The following is a 15394-nucleotide window of genomic DNA, read 5'->3' as shown; positions in this document are numbered from 1 at the left end:
TGCGCTACAGCGTCTATGCAAGATCGACTTATCAGAGTACAATTGTGCTGGAAGTACATGTTTGGGACTGGAAACTGACTTGGAGACAAACGTAACTTTGACACATCAGAGGTTAAGAGAATAAATATGGACTACGCAGGGACCAAGCTATTATTTCTATACAACCGTCAGTTCGACACATCAAAGTTCGACACAGCGGTGTTGACTGTATGTTCCCACTGAATCATTGTAGTGTTTGTATATGACAAAGACGCATTTGATTGCCTAGCAATTGCTTTAGTGATCCACAATAGTCAACAAAGGAGGGTTCTCAAGTTGGCGTTGGCGTTGCGTGTACGTTATTACTGTAGCTTTCCAAGATGAGTTGTGTGCAGTTCAACACTAGTTGTAGGAAACCAGGTTTCTAACACATGTAGTAGTCTTGTTACGGGCTCGGCTGATGTTCTGGCTGGTCCGGGTGGGAAATTTTGGTTATGTTGTAGTCGCATGAACTATGCGTAATTGATGTACATACTATTTTTCATTGTTGGCCTTTTACATTGTTCACAATACGTATTATTCTTATATGAACTTATGCACTGGTAGGTGTTTATGATATATTGGTTATTATTGTTACACTCGATATGATTTATGTTACAAATATGCATTTTATTTGAAGGTTCTGTAGATACAACCAAAGGTATTGTTATCTATTTATAGATTCTGTTTTCATTCAGAGTTGGTAGGTTTCCAGATAGATGATATGCGTAGGACACGTTTATCCGGTATGAGAATACTATCATGACAAGGTGTTTTATGAACCACCGACGGTAAAGACCGCTTTGATAATAAACATTATCCACGGGATTTTTATATGACTAAAGCAAAATTTGATTAAACGATAAGGCGTCGTTACAAGTCAGATTTTAATATTTATAAAATTTAGAAGAACCTAAACCAGTTTTTATCACTTATCGATCCAAAGCAAACTGTAAAATGATTGAAGAAATCATGTCCCATCTGTTTTTAGAATTCGGATATAAAGCGCCAACTTATGACAGTCTCTGGCAAGTTTTAGTGCTTGTCCTCAGAGAACCTACAGTAAAGTACGGTTATAACGAACTCAAAGGGACTACTTATTTTAGTTCGTTGTAACCGTAGTTCGTTATAAGCATATATACAGCATAACTACAGCAAATAGTCGGGACCAAAAAAGTAAGTTCGTTATAAGCGTGTTCGTTATAACCGTAGTTTACTGTATTACCGTAAGACTTCATACACCCTCAATATAAGACGAGGTTACATTACGATCCCTTCTCAGACCTCACCAGCACTAGGGTTTCAATCGGACGAATTTGCGTGTGTCTCGTCATATATGCAGTTGTCTTCATCTTTTCGTGTTAACGAGGTTTTGCTACTTTCGGGAGCAAACAGTTGATATTCTGGATTGGTTGGGGGAAGCTGTGATTTTAACGAAAACAATAAGTTGTCCAAGAAAGTCTGGAAAAAAAGGAACTATGCTGTTGGGAAAACACAAAAATTGCCTCCCACAAAAATTACATAAAAATATTTGGTTTTGTAGCAGTAGATGAGAAAATATATAATATCCAGAACAAAATCTCGACACCATGTGTGTATTAAAAGTGCAAGACAGGACCCCACGCTTGTAATATACCATGGTTGTATAACGAGTGCAAGACAGGACCCCATGCTTGTAGTAAACCATGGTTGTATAACGAGTGCAAGACAGGACTCCACGCTTGTAATATACCATGGTTGTATAACGAGTGCAAGACAGGACCCCACGCTTGTAGTAAACCATGGTTGTATAACGAGTGCAAGACAGGACTCCACGCTTGTAATATACCATGGTTGTATAACGAGTACAAGACAGGACTCCACGCTTGTAGTAAACCATGGTTGTATAACGAGTGCAAGACAGGACTCCACGCTTGTAATATACCATGGTTTTATAACGAGTGCAAGACAGGACTCCACGCTTGTAATATACCATGGTTGTATAACGAGTGCAAGACAGGACTCCACGCTTGTAGTAAACCATGGTTGTATAACGAGTGCAAGACAGGACTCCACGCTTGTAATATGCCATGTGTGTGTTAGGAGTGCAACACAGGACTCCACGCTTGTAGTAAACCATGGTTGTATAACGAGTGCAAGACAGGACTCCACGCTTGTGATATACAATGGCTGTATAACGAGTGCAAGACAGGACTCCAAGCTGGTAGTAAACCATGGTTGTATAACGAGTGCAAGACAGGACTCCACGCTTGTAATATACCATGGTTGTATAACGAGTGCAAGACAGGACTCCACGCTTGTAATATACCATGGTTGTATAACGAGTGCAAGACTGGACCCCTCGCTTGTAGTAAACCATGGTTGTATAACGAGTGCAAGACAGGACTCCACGCTTGTAATATACCATGGTTGTATAACGAGTGCAAGACTGGACCCCTCGCTTGTAGTAAACCATGGTTTTATAACGAGTGCAAGACAGGACTCCACGCTTGTAATATGCCATGTGTGTGTTAGGAGTGCAAGACAGGACTCCACGCTTGTAGTAAACCATGGTTGTATAACGAAGCGAGTGCAAGACAGGACAGAACTGTTTGTGACGGGACTTTACGGATGTTGCTGGCCAATGTGGCGTAGAGGCTGCTTGAGGTTTTCAGAATAATGTATCCATCACAGCGATTTACAACTGTTTGACATGAGTTCATATGTTCCTAAGGTAAAACTAACTGCTTATCCACATTGTTTTAAATGCTTGGTATGTGGCGAGAGCATCGGCTTCCATCATTGAGCAAATATATAGGTGAAAAAAATGCGGTGAAGGTATTTAGTGTTGAACTTAAGATCGAAAATGGGATTACGTCAAAAAGCACTGTTAAGGGGTTTTTTCATAATTGTTGTTTATGTATAGTTGCATCTGTTGTTACAAGTTGTTATACCACAGGTTGATTCGGGGTTTTCCTTGGTCTGGATCAAAGGTATAGGACGTACAGTGGGATACGTGTTCGCTCAGTCAACGGGTACATCCAACGGGCATGTAGTGGACAGGGCACATTCTGGAGTCTTTCAGTAAACTGAGTGTCCAGCTGTGAGGTCCACGCACCATGTGCTGTTGTAACGGACCTTCTGTACTGTGTGGGATGTGGTGTGTCGTCACGTACGTATGGTGGTGCAGTTATATCTGAACTGTATTGAGGGCAAGTTGTGTTGTGAACTGTACAGTTGTCACGATGTTGGTGGGCAACCGTTTCAAGTGTACAGTTGCAACGAGGTTTGTGGGCAGGCGTTTCAAGTGGACAGTTGCCACGTTGTTGGTGGGCAACCGTTTCAAGTGTACAGTTGTCACGAGGTTGGTGGGCAACCGTTCCAAGTGTACAGTTGTCACGAGGTTGGTGGGCAACCGTTTCAAGTGTACAGTTGTCACGAGGTTGGTGGGCGACTATTTCAATTGTACCCTTGTCTAAATGTTGACGGGCAACCGTTTCAAGTGTACAGGTGCCACAGTGTTGGTGGGCAACTATTTCAACTGTACACTTGTCTCAATGTTGGTGGTCCACCGTTTCAAGTGTACAGTTGTCACGGGGTTGTTGGACAACCGTTTCAAGTGTACAGTTGTCACGGGGTTGTTGGACAACCGTTTCAAGTGTACAGTTTTCACGGGGTTCGTTGGCAGTCGTTTCAAGTGTACAGCTGTCACGAGGTTGATGGGCAACTGTTTCAAGTGTACAGTTGTCACAATGTTGGTGGGCAACCGTTTCAAGTGTACAGTTGTCACGAGGTTGTTGGACAATCGTTTCAAGTGTACAATTGTCACGAGGTTGATGGGCAACTGTTTCAAGTGTACAGTTGTCACGAGGTTGTTGGACAATCGTTTCAAGTGTACAGATGTCACAATGTTGTTGGACAATCGTTTCAAGTGTACAGTTGTCACGAGGTTGGTGGGCAACCGTTTCAAGTGTACAGTTGTCACAATGTTGGTGTGCGGCAGATTCAACATCACAGTTGGTTACTGTTGGTGCACAACTGTTTTAACTGTAGTTGGTCACTATGTTGGTCTGCAACTGTTTCAACTGTACAGTCGGTTACTAGTGAACTGAACAGTTGACCACATCGATGCTGCACAACTGTTTAAACGCTATAACTGTGGTATTTGAGATTTACACACTGTATGTACGGTGCAGTTGGAAGGACAACAATTCTAACTGTAAAGTTGGAGTGCCAACGGATTGAATTGTGCAGTTGGAATGACAACTGTTTTGAATTGTACAGTTGATACAACTGATGCAGTAACACTGAATGGTAATTCATCCACTTTCATTTTGATTGTAAATGTTTCCCCATAAGACGATGTATTTTATCATTATAATCTTATTTTAACCATTTCTTTACAATTAAAATTTTCCTTATGCAAACAACAGTGTTTGTTATGTTTATGGACGATGCTGAGTTAGGCACATGAGTACACGAGCATGCGTCGGGTCAAGGCCTCGTGTAGCTGAACAGGGGAGATAACTCACATCTTAGTATGCATGTTTAACGGATGGAAGAGAAATGATACAGCGTCTTGAGGCTTTGGACTCGGATGATGCTCAGAAAAGTCAAAGTGTCGTATTGCCATTAAAACGGGTACTCGGTTTTGCGAAAACGGGTGCTTGAGCCCACTTCGTTCTACCCGGGCAACTTCCCGAGGCAAGGGAGTTAACTGACTGTAAAAGTCCTGTTTCCACCCATGCCGTACTGGACTGGGATTTCTGGGCTCCTTCGTATCGCAACCAGTGGTTATTACGAGTTATGTCCCTTCTATGTCCCTCCTATTGACCAATCAGATTCTACCTCTCATATCACTTGCATTTGTTTTAACCAAAATGGCGGCGCCCAGTGAAGACGATCTGATCGATAATCCAAAACTATATTGTGGTGAAACGGGTCTTTCCCAGCGAATTCACATGAGCACCTTGACTAAACACTTGAAAAGATTTGGAAAATATCTGTTGACGCCGAGTTGGAGGTACATATGCTTTGCAAATCCTGCAATGGACCTATTTTGGCTGGACTAATGAGTCTATGCACACTCCAATCAAAATCGTGTAACGAAATCGACATCCGGTTCGCAAAGTGGCGTGCAGATTTCGGCCAATTAATACACTGTCGTTGGAATCACCAATGAGTGAATGTTGTTTTACGCAGGCATGATGAATAACCCAGCACCATCACGGTACATCCCAGCCGATAAACTCTGGAGCAGGCAGACCAACCATTTGGATCCGATGCCACAATAAGCACCTGGATTACAAGACGTGGCGATCCAATCCCCTTTTAAGGTTGACGCCAAGTATAAGATCCCGCGACACGGGTTCGAACCCAAAATCACAACGGGAGAACGTTAACGGGTGGAGATAGAACTTAGTTGGGGGACTGAAATACCAGTATCAATGTAATAATTTTACCTGTCTGCCGTGTGTTTCCTTACCTTGCAGTTCGGGGTGGTTATGCGCACGCTAAACCTCTGGTTTTTCAATTATCAATAAACCAATTGCCAGCTTTACAAAGGTGGCTCGGAATGGTGTTTAAAGCGACGTTACACCTAACTTACTCACTCACTCTCTACTGATAACATTGCTCCATCGAACCACTGTGAACAGGTTCAATGGACGTACTAAAGTACTAATATCAATAGGGGCGGTCGGGTAGCCTAGTGGTTAAAGCGTTCTCTCGTCACGCCGAAGACCCGAGGTCGATTCCCGACATGGGCACAATGTGTGAAGCCCATTTCTGGTGTCTCCCGCCGTGATATTGCTGGAATATTGCTAAAAGCGGCGTAAAACCATACTCACTCACTCACTCACATCGTTGCTATGAATATACTCATAAAAAATATTTCAATTGTGCCGAAATGGCCCGTGAGGATCCGAGGTAGAATAGGTCTTCAGCAACCCATGCTTGTCGTAAGAGGCGACTAACGGGATCGGGTGGTCAGGCTCGCTGACTTGGTTGATGCATGTCATCGATCCCAATTGCGTAGTTCACTCGATTATTTACAGACCGCCGTCATAAAGCTGGAATATTGCAGCGTTAAACAACAAACAAACAAACAAATTGTGTCGAAATATACGCAAACAACGATGTCTATCTTGTCAAAACAGCCTTTATTTGGAAACATGCATCACGGGATGCTTGGACATTTCTGAAAGCTCACGGCATTCAGGGTGTTTTTGGACATGATCCTGCTACAGATTTGATACTTGACGGCGCACTTCTCTCCATCAGCGGTAGTCTTGCAGGAACCTGCCACTTGCTGATATCCGCAGACGTACTTAACACGGATGAATACGGGACACCAGCATCTCTGATGCATTAACTCAGTCATGGTACGACTACGGTATTTCAAACATGCACGACGGTCGTACGACATTGGGATCGAGTTATAACCTATTTGGCGCTTCTTTCTCCCAAGGACATTGGCCCTGAGGTTAGCCTTCGCGAGATCGGCGAGCGCACCCTGAACCTCCCGTTGGGCGTCGGCAGTCGCCTCAGCGGTCTTAAGCGAAGCCAGACTTCCGATGCTTGATGGATAGGCGGGAGCAGGGATGTCCGGTACAGGCATATCTGACGGTCCACCTGAGTTGACCGCTTCACTGAGAAGCTTGGCCATAGCATTGACGGTGTCAGCTTGTGTGTTGGCTATTTCAGCCGTTGATATTGCCACATCTGTGTGGGCTTCGGCCACATCTGTGTGGACTTTGGCCATATCTTGCGCCGCATTCACCCGATTCTCAACCACATTGTTCATACCATTGGAATGATAGTCGATGTTCATCCCGTAACCTGGTCCATTCATAAGTCCCCATCGACCTTTGCAACGAGAACTCTCAAGGTCATCGCTGAAGTCTTTGATGCAGAAGCATGACGGCAGTCCAGATGTTCTGTGGCTGGTACATTCTTCGCACATCTTAAACGTGAAACAGGACTCGTCCACTTCGTCCGTGAGGGGAGCACAGGTGTTGGCACTGAAGACACGTCATAAAGGTATCAAACAAACGACAAGAGTTAGCAGCTTTGGCGAATTACCGGTTTCTGTCCGAGGGTATGAATAGTAGGACTGATTGGTCACATGCCAGTAACTATAGCTTATTGTATGCATTGACAGTTAAAAGAGAAAATACAAGGGCAAGTGTGGACCTCTAAAGACTGCAGTCAACCTATTGATCTGATGACGTAATAGTGTCCATTGTTATTGTCTTTGTTATAATTTAACAATCAGCTTTTGAAAATAGACAAATTGACACTATACTAACCAGCATTCTGAAAACGCAATTTTATTTTATTCAATTTAGTCCATGAGCGGGCCTGGTTTTTGTGCTCTAGTGGTAATATTGCCGTAATAAAACAATTCTGTTTTAAATGCTGGCTAGCATATACGAACGTTACATATGCGCAATGATTTCTGGTGTTGACACGCGTCGTCAGTTAAAAATAGTCAATGTGTAAGAATAGTTAATTCTGCGACCCGTGAAGATCGGAGAATTGGTCTTAGCAACCCATGCTTAACGCAAGAGGCGACTAAGGGGATCGGCTGGTCAGGCTCGCTGACTTGATTGATGCATGTCATCGTATCCCAATTGCCTAGAGCGAAGCTCCTGATGTCAATCACTGGATTGTGTGTTCCAGACTCGATTATTTACAGACTGTTGTCATGAAGATGGAATATTGCTGAGTGCAGCGTTAAACAACAAACCAAACAAAGTTTATCCTCCAACGGGGCGGTCGGGTAGCCTAGTGGTTAAAGCGTTCGCTCGTCACGCCGAAGACCCGGGTTCGATTCCCGACATGGGTACAATGTGTGAAGCCCATTTCTGGTGTCCCCCGCCGTGATATTGCTGGAATATTGCTAAAAGCGGCGTAAAACCATACTCAGTCAGTCAGTTATCCTCCAACATTTTCAACTTACACGCAACTTTGATAGGGTGCGTTGCACGCAGGGCAGCAGGATAGGCCAAGTCCCCCGAGACCCGGGCCGCACCAGGAGCCATATGGCACGTCCCGCTTCGTTCTCACTAGGGGTGAAGATGGTGTCTCGTGATCGACGTTCGACGTGCTTACTGTGAAAAGAAACGAAATGCTGACTGTGTGAAGGGTTTACGTACTATATCAGTATTTAATAAATATTCTAACTTACATTCGGAAGAAATCCCGATGAGATGAAGGCTAAAGATGAGACCAATAGTCAAAGGATCATAATCGGTGCGAACCCACAACCAGCGGATCCTGACGCGGCTTAGTGACGTAGCTCAACACTATTTTGGCGTCCTTGACCACGAGGTCACAGGGAGAGATGGATCGGCTAATTCGGCCGACAACGAGAATGATGCGAAGGCCAGTGACGACTTTTACTGCCCCAGAACACCGAGGAAAGTGCACGGAATGACATATACTGCCCCAGCTGGTGCGAGAAAAGACCTGTACGTACCGTCAGTGCTGAACATGTTCTTAGGGATGTCGGCACAGCGACGGTACTGGAACTCGAGCGTCTTTTTAGCAGGGTGGAAGTTTTCTGCCATTTTCATGGTTCCCTCAAAATCATGCTCTTTTGCATTCTGGAAAAGAATGTAATAAGACATGAAATACATTAAGTAAGTTGAGTTTTACGCCGATTTGAACAGTGTTTCAGTTATATCGGACCCGTGAAGATCCGGGTAGAATAGGTCTTCAGCAACCCATGCCTGCCGTAAAAGGCGACTATGCCTGTCGAAAGAGGCGACTGGCGGGATCAGGTGCTCAGGCTCGCTGACTTGGTTGATACATGTCATCGTATTCCGATTGCGATGCCCATGATGTTGGTCACCGGATTGTCTAGTCCAGACTCGATTGTTTACAGACTGCCGACAAATAGCTGGAATATTGCTGAGAGCGGCGTTAAACAGCAAACAACCAAATAGTTATATCGGGAAAGCCTGAAGTGGTGCAGTTCTTTGTCATTTACCATTTTTGTCAAATCCATTTGTACGCATGTGGTGAGAACAAACAAAGAATCATAATCAACCCTTTGAAAGGAATAAAAAATGTCAAAAAAAAAAGAAAAAAAGAATCATAATCAGGGCGAGTGTGAGATTCGAACCTACGATAAATATGTTTTGCTTAGCCAATTATTCGAACTCGAACTGACATTGACGGATTGTGGTATGCATTTGCTGAAACAATTACCATCAGATGAGCTTTCGGAATGTATTCTCCTTCCAGCGGAGCATCAGTACACATGACGATACTGCCCTCTGATGTTGAGTTGGTCAAAAACACCACTGCCATCTGCTGACCCTGGAACACAAAGTTGGAGAAACTGAAGAACATAAAGTTGGAGAAACTGAACATAAAGTTGGAGAAACTGAGGAACTTAAGTTAGAGAAACTGAAGAACATAAAGTTGGAGAAACTGAGGAACAAAAGTGGGAGAAATTGAAGAACATAAAGTTGAAGATGAAGAACATAAAGTTGGAGAAACTGAAGAACATAAAGTTGTAGAAACTGAAGAACATAAAGTTAGAGAAACAGGAGAACCTAAAGTTGGAGAAACTGAAGAACATAAAGTTGGAGAAATTGAAGAATATAAGTTGGAGAAACTGAAGAACATAAAGTTGAAGATAAAGAACATAAAGTAGGAGAAACTGAAGAACAGAAAGTTGTAGAAAGTGAAGAACATAAAGTTGAAGATATAGAACATAAAGTTGGAGAAACTGAAGTACATAAGATGGAGAAACTGAAGAACATAGAGTTGGAGAAACTGAAGAAAATAAAGTTGGAGAAACTGAAGAACATAAATTTGGAGAAACTGAAGAACATAAAGTTGGAGAAACTGAAGAACATAAAATTGGAGAAACTGAAGAACATAAAGTTGTAGAAACTGAAGAACATAAAGGTGGAGAAACTGAAGAACATAAAGTTGGAGAAACAGGAGAACATAAGTTGTAGAAACTGAAGAACATAAAGTTGAAGAAACAGGAGAATATAAAGTTGGAGAAACTGCTCTACCTCTGCAAACTTTTGTAGCACATAAACTTCCATCCTCTCGCCGGAAATGTGGAGAACCTGTTCTCGTTTTGTCTCGTCCGTGAAGACATTTTGCGTGACTTCCTTTGTCTTCCCGCCTTCAGTGTCGGTGAAGGTCATCTTCCCCTCGAGGTAGCGGTCGGGCTCCGTGACGTCATGGGAGAACACCACTTGGTGTGGTAGCTGACGTAGACAATGAGTAAAGAGTGAGTGAGTGAGTGAGTGAGTGAGTGGGCCGGGTTTAACGCCACTTTAAACAGCATTTCAGGTTGGATTTCTCAAATATCGAGCGGTTTATATATATAGTTCGCAGAGATGTTTTGATATGCATTTAGGAGTGAAGCGACTCTATGTTAAGGACACATGGGTATAGCGTAATGTTGTTGAAAGTTCATTAAAACCTAGCTAAAAATAGGATACGAAACTCGTTATTATTTCTCTAAAGCTCGGTATAAGTACATTTTATTCGACATAAACTTGATATGAAAAGAGAAGCGTGTTACAAATCCGAATAAATATTAAACAAGTTCTGAACCACGAAATACATTCCGAAATATCTGTTTCAAGCAGACTCGATTAACGAGCTTCAAAACTACTCAAAGAGGCGACGAACAGGATCGGGAGGACTTTGTGGATGCATGTCAACAAACAGTTAGAGTGAGTATGGTTTTACGCCGCTTTTAGCAATATTCCAGAAATCTCACACCGGAAAAGGGCTTCACACACCGTACCCATGTCTGGAATCTAAAACGGGCGTGCGGCGCGACATAAAACGATTAGAAAATTTACTAAAAAGTTATATGTCAGAATTATACCCCGGTATCTCCTTAAGTGAGCGTCCGCCCGGAGATGGGAAGGTCCGGGGTTCGATCCCCGGCCGCGTCATACAAAAAGACGTTAAAAGATTGTACTTGTTGTTACCCTGTCTGGCGCTCGCATTAAGGGGCTAAAACAAGGACTGGTCGGCTCGGAGTCAGTATACTGTGTCTGAGTGGGGTATTCATGTTAAACTGCGGCATGGTATCTCATTGAGCTAGCACTATAAATCGGCATCAGTCCGGACTAGTACAAGCAGCCACACACACACATACACGTGCATGCACGTCGCTATATAAGTGCAATAATCTTGGACGCGACGTTAAACCCAATTTCACCTCACCTCACCTCACCTTAAGTGAGTGAATGAGTATGATTTTACGCCGCTTCCAGCAATATGCCAGCACTATCCTTTAGCATTGAGTATTATAGACTGTAGACTTGGAGACTATTGTTGTTGTTGTTGTTGTTGTTGTTGTTGCTGTTGTTGTTGGTGTTTAGCTTTAAGAACACCTGTGAGACTGCGTTTCCTATTTTCACAAAGCACTGAGTGGAATACGGTGTTATGGGTCTTCGAGCCCCAAAGAAGTATTTCTCATGGCGTGTCTGATAACAATCCCAATACGTTTAAATAAAGTATTGCCTTTTAGAACATTTATTTCTGTTAAATGACCATTCCTTGTAAATAGTATAGGACAATGATTCACAGAGGAGACGAGCCGATCAGGCGCCATCTTGTTACCGTCACATGATTAAACTTACAGTTAGGTTAATAGTTAGATGCATCACATGATCAGTCACATGACATTCACATAAAAAATTACAAACATCAGCGGATAAATAATCGCTACATACGATTGTTCCCATGCAAAATTATCACCAGATCAAATTTGATTAAAATGTGGACTAGTGAAAAGGTAAGTTTTGATGTATGTTTTCATTACTAATTCAATGTCTTTTTTTCCTCGAGTAGCTTCGCAACAGAAAAATACAGCGGCATGTGGCGTTCTCTTTGACGTCTTCAGTGGGCGTTTAAGAGTCTTTCTTAAATGCGTCATTAACCGCGTCTTTACACTTTGTAAGGGGTTCGAAAAAAGGTGAGGCTCGCAAACGTGTGACGGGGGGATATATGATAGACAACGATTCAAAAGCTCACCTGAACTCTCCTTATATGCTGAAGATAAACCAACACGGATCCTGCAAGGAGAGTAGCTGATGCAAACAAGAAGATGAGGACAATCAGATAGCCTGAGCATCCAAACTGCCGGGCGCTGGGCTTCTTTGTTGCTTTCTCCATTGTGTCGGGTTTGACCATCACTGACCATGCTATCCCTTATATACCTATGTCAACTAACATATGTCTATTACGCAACACACAAAGCGAGGCAAAGCAGCTGTGACGTAACGCCGTGCATCCATCGATGCCCTTGAGCTAAAGGCGTTCCTTGTGGTACGGAACAATGGCCGGGGGATCATTGGTTTCTTAGTATTGTCAAGTGACGAATGGATTGCTGCAGTTATTTATGTCACTGTGCATGTAGCGCATGAACATCGGGACTTGCTATCAATCATGTTAGATCAATAAATAATCGGTTAAGATTGTAAACAGCAATGTTACGTAAGAGGATTGTACAGGCGTGACATCTCAACGCCGTTTGTCCCCATGTAACCTGTCCATGTTATTACAGTTCTCAGGTAAAAGTAAAATATGTGCATTTGAAAATGATTTTCTGTTCGTGTGTGTGTGTGTGTGAGAGAGAGAGAGAGAGAGAGAGAGAGAGAGAGAGAGAGAGAGAGCGACGGGACTGGGGGTTGGGGCTGTGTATGTATGTGTATGAGAGAGAGAGAGAGACAGGACTTGGGGTATGTGAGTGTGTGCGGCGAGGGTGGGGATTCGGGTTTGGAGCCTCTGTGTGTCTGTCTGTGTGTGTCTGTGTGTGTGTGAGCGGCGGGGGTGGGGGTTCGGGTTTGGAGCCTGTGTGTGTGTGTGTGTGTGTGTGTGTGTGTGTGTGTGTGTGTGTGTGTGTGTGTGTGTGTGTGTGTGTGTGTGTGTGTGTGTGTGTGTGTGTGTGTGTGTGTGTGAGCGGCGGTTCGGGTTTGGAGCCTCTGTGTGTGTGTGTGTGTGTGTGTGTGTGTGTGTGTGTGTGTGTGTGTGTGTGTGTGTGTGTGTGTGTGTGTGAGCGACGGGGTTGGTGGTATATATGTGTGTGCGGCGAGGGTAGGGAGTGGGGGTCTCTCTGTGTGTGCTGCAGGGAGTAGGGGTGGGGATCTCTCTGTGTGTGCTGCAGGGAGTAGGGGTGGGGATCTCTCTGTGTGTGCGGCAGGGAGTAGGGGTGGGGATCTCTCTGTGTGTGCTGCAGGGAGTAGGGGTGGGGATCTCTCTGTGTGTGCTGCAGGGAGTAGGGGTGGGGATCTCTCTGTGTGTGCTGCAGGGAGTAGGGGTGGGGATCTCTCTGTGTGTGCTGCAGGGAGTAGGGGTGGGGATCTCTCTGTGTGTGCTGCAGGGAGTAGGGGTGGGGATCTCTCTGTGTGTGCGGCAGGGAGTAGGGGTGGGGATCTGTGTGTGTGTGTGTCTGTGTGTGGCGGGGGTGGGCGTTGGGGGTCTATGTGTGTGCTACCACTTTCGAGACAACGAACTTCCGCAGTATTCGTAATTTGTTATTGAAGCTCCTGTAAAAATATATGTATAGCGTTCCCTCGCAATCATATCTTGGCGCCCAACGAGGACACAACAACATGGTGAGTGTTATCTTTGTATTCGTATTTCCTTTTATATATATTCCTAAATTCAATAAAGGTGCAAACGGTCCTTGCAATTTAAAAACGTTTGTCTAATCTTTCGGCAACGACTTGTCACGAGCAGTGCAGAACATGCTGCCCCAACACCTGGTGTCTTCTTTGGGTAGGTTTGCAGTGATATTGTTTGGGCAACAGTGAGACTGTGAATAGGCCTGTTAATTATGTTCACAACATAATGCAGGAGAAAATGTCAAACCTGTTTTATTCTTAAGGAAATCATACATGCAGTGTCAGTGATTATTTCGATTGGAAGTAGATAAGTGGTCACTCCGATCTTTGATTGGTGTCTGCAACGCCGATAATTTGAATTATGAATATTTCATTAATTTAATATCAAATCACGTCAGAACACGTTGGCTACATGTTTCTGTTAGGGCAATATTGATATTTCAATTAATTCTTTCCTTTCATTCAGGCTGGTTTAATTGTTTCACTCAAGCTTGTACTTGATGCAGGAAAACCCATTCACGAAGATGTGAAAAAGCAGATTGATACCACGGAAAAAAAGCTTCCATAAAAAGATTCCACGATGGAATCCATATTATTTTGAAAAAGGGATGCCAATCCTTTCTGTCATTTATATAAGAGAAAGTAAAGGGTGAAACAATGAGATATCAAAATTTAAATATGCTTCTCAATCCTTGATAGCGATGCTGAGAAAGGCAGAGGAACGCGATTCCAGATTATTTTTAAAGGAAATTAAGATGAATATGTTAGTTCCATGGCAATAAAAAAGTCGGAGTACTCTTTTCATATTCATAAGAAATATCTGCTAAAAGAAGAGTCGAGTGTACGATAGCATAAGAATGTGTTTATGAATCTCTATCAAATAGTGATGATAATAGCTGTTCGAGAAAGATGAGCGTATCCTGCCCCACCTGACACAAACACATGCAAAGGCAAGACAATGATTTACCTGCATGTTATTCATATGACGCCATCTCCAAAGTCATATTCAGTCATCGCCTGGACACTCTTAATATCCTTAATGTTGTGCAGAATATTATAATCATAGGGCTTAAATCACTCCCCGGTGACGTTAGCTCGTCACGCTGAATACCCAGGTTCGATTCCCGACATGGGTACGATTTGTGAAGCCCATTTCTGGTATCCCCCGCCGTGATATTGCTGGAATATTGCTAAAAGCGGCGTAAAATCGTACTCATTCACTCACTTTAATCACTACCCACTAAATCCATTCGACCGTACATTAACTTACTGCAATATTCGGTCTAGTCCTTTTCGTCGTAATACAGGAGCTACTCTGATCAGCGTGTGTGCGTGAGCGCGTGTATGTGCGTGTGTGAGCGCGCGTGTATGTGCGTGTATGAGCGCGTATGTGTGTCATAGAAAATAGCACCAAGAAATTGAGCAAGATATGTTCAAAGTTCTCGCACAATACAATTTTTATATACTCACCGACAAAAGAAACGCGAACATCATACATGTTATTTAATATATTATGAAGAATTACTCATATTCAGGAGATATTAGATTGGTTCGGCGCACAAACAAACAAACTGGTATTTCATGTGAACCGACGCTCATGAACGCATCACATGTGACGTCATAGATCCATGACTCGAGATGCACAATTTGTCTCGTGCATGATTATCGTGTAAAGTTTGGAAATCACGTGCAGCATATCATGATTAGAATAAAGACATTGTGGTAACACTTGACTGATTGTTAGTTTTATCATTTATTGGAAAACGTTGTAAACATTT

The 15394-nt window shown here is 43.3% G+C and overlaps 1 protein-coding gene across 1 annotated transcript; it reads right to left on the bottom strand.

The window, feature by feature from the left end:
* Positions 1–6141: 6141 nt before the first annotated feature.
* LOC124150805 lies at positions 6142–12195 on the bottom strand. Its single transcript, XM_046522876.2, has 6 exons — positions 12025–12195; positions 10035–10235; positions 9214–9324; positions 8480–8606; positions 7961–8111; positions 6142–7019 (listed from the first exon to the last, which is right to left on the bottom strand). The coding sequence occupies exons 1-6, from the start codon at positions 12181–12183 to the stop codon at positions 6176–6178; spliced, it is 1593 nt and encodes a 530-aa protein (XP_046378832.1). The 5' UTR covers positions 12184–12195; the 3' UTR covers positions 6142–6175.
* Positions 12196–15394: the final 3199 nt, after the last annotated feature.

This window comes from Haliotis rufescens, unplaced genomic scaffold (assembly GCF_023055435.1).
Source record: "Haliotis rufescens isolate VD_foot unplaced genomic scaffold, xgHalRufe1.0.p SCAF_21, whole genome shotgun sequence".
NCBI classification, from domain to species: domain Eukaryota; kingdom Metazoa; phylum Mollusca; class Gastropoda; order Lepetellida; family Haliotidae; genus Haliotis; species Haliotis rufescens.
This window is presented reverse-complemented; position numbering and strand designations above follow the sequence as displayed.

Bases quoted from the DNA above. Each gene is read 5' to 3' on its own strand.
- LOC124150805 (XM_046522876.2), bottom strand. From the start codon at position 12,183: ATGGTCAAACCCGACACAATGGAGAAAGCAACAAAGAAGCCCAGCGCC. The intron at 10,236-12,024 runs GTGAGCTTTTGA...TGTCTACGTCAG, and splicing joins AGCATATAAGGAGAGTTCAG to CTACCACACCAAGTGGTGTT. The intron at 8,607-9,213 runs GTAATTGTTTCA...ATTCTTTTCCAG, and splicing joins TTCCGAAAGCTCATCTGATG to AATGCAAAAGAGCATGATTT.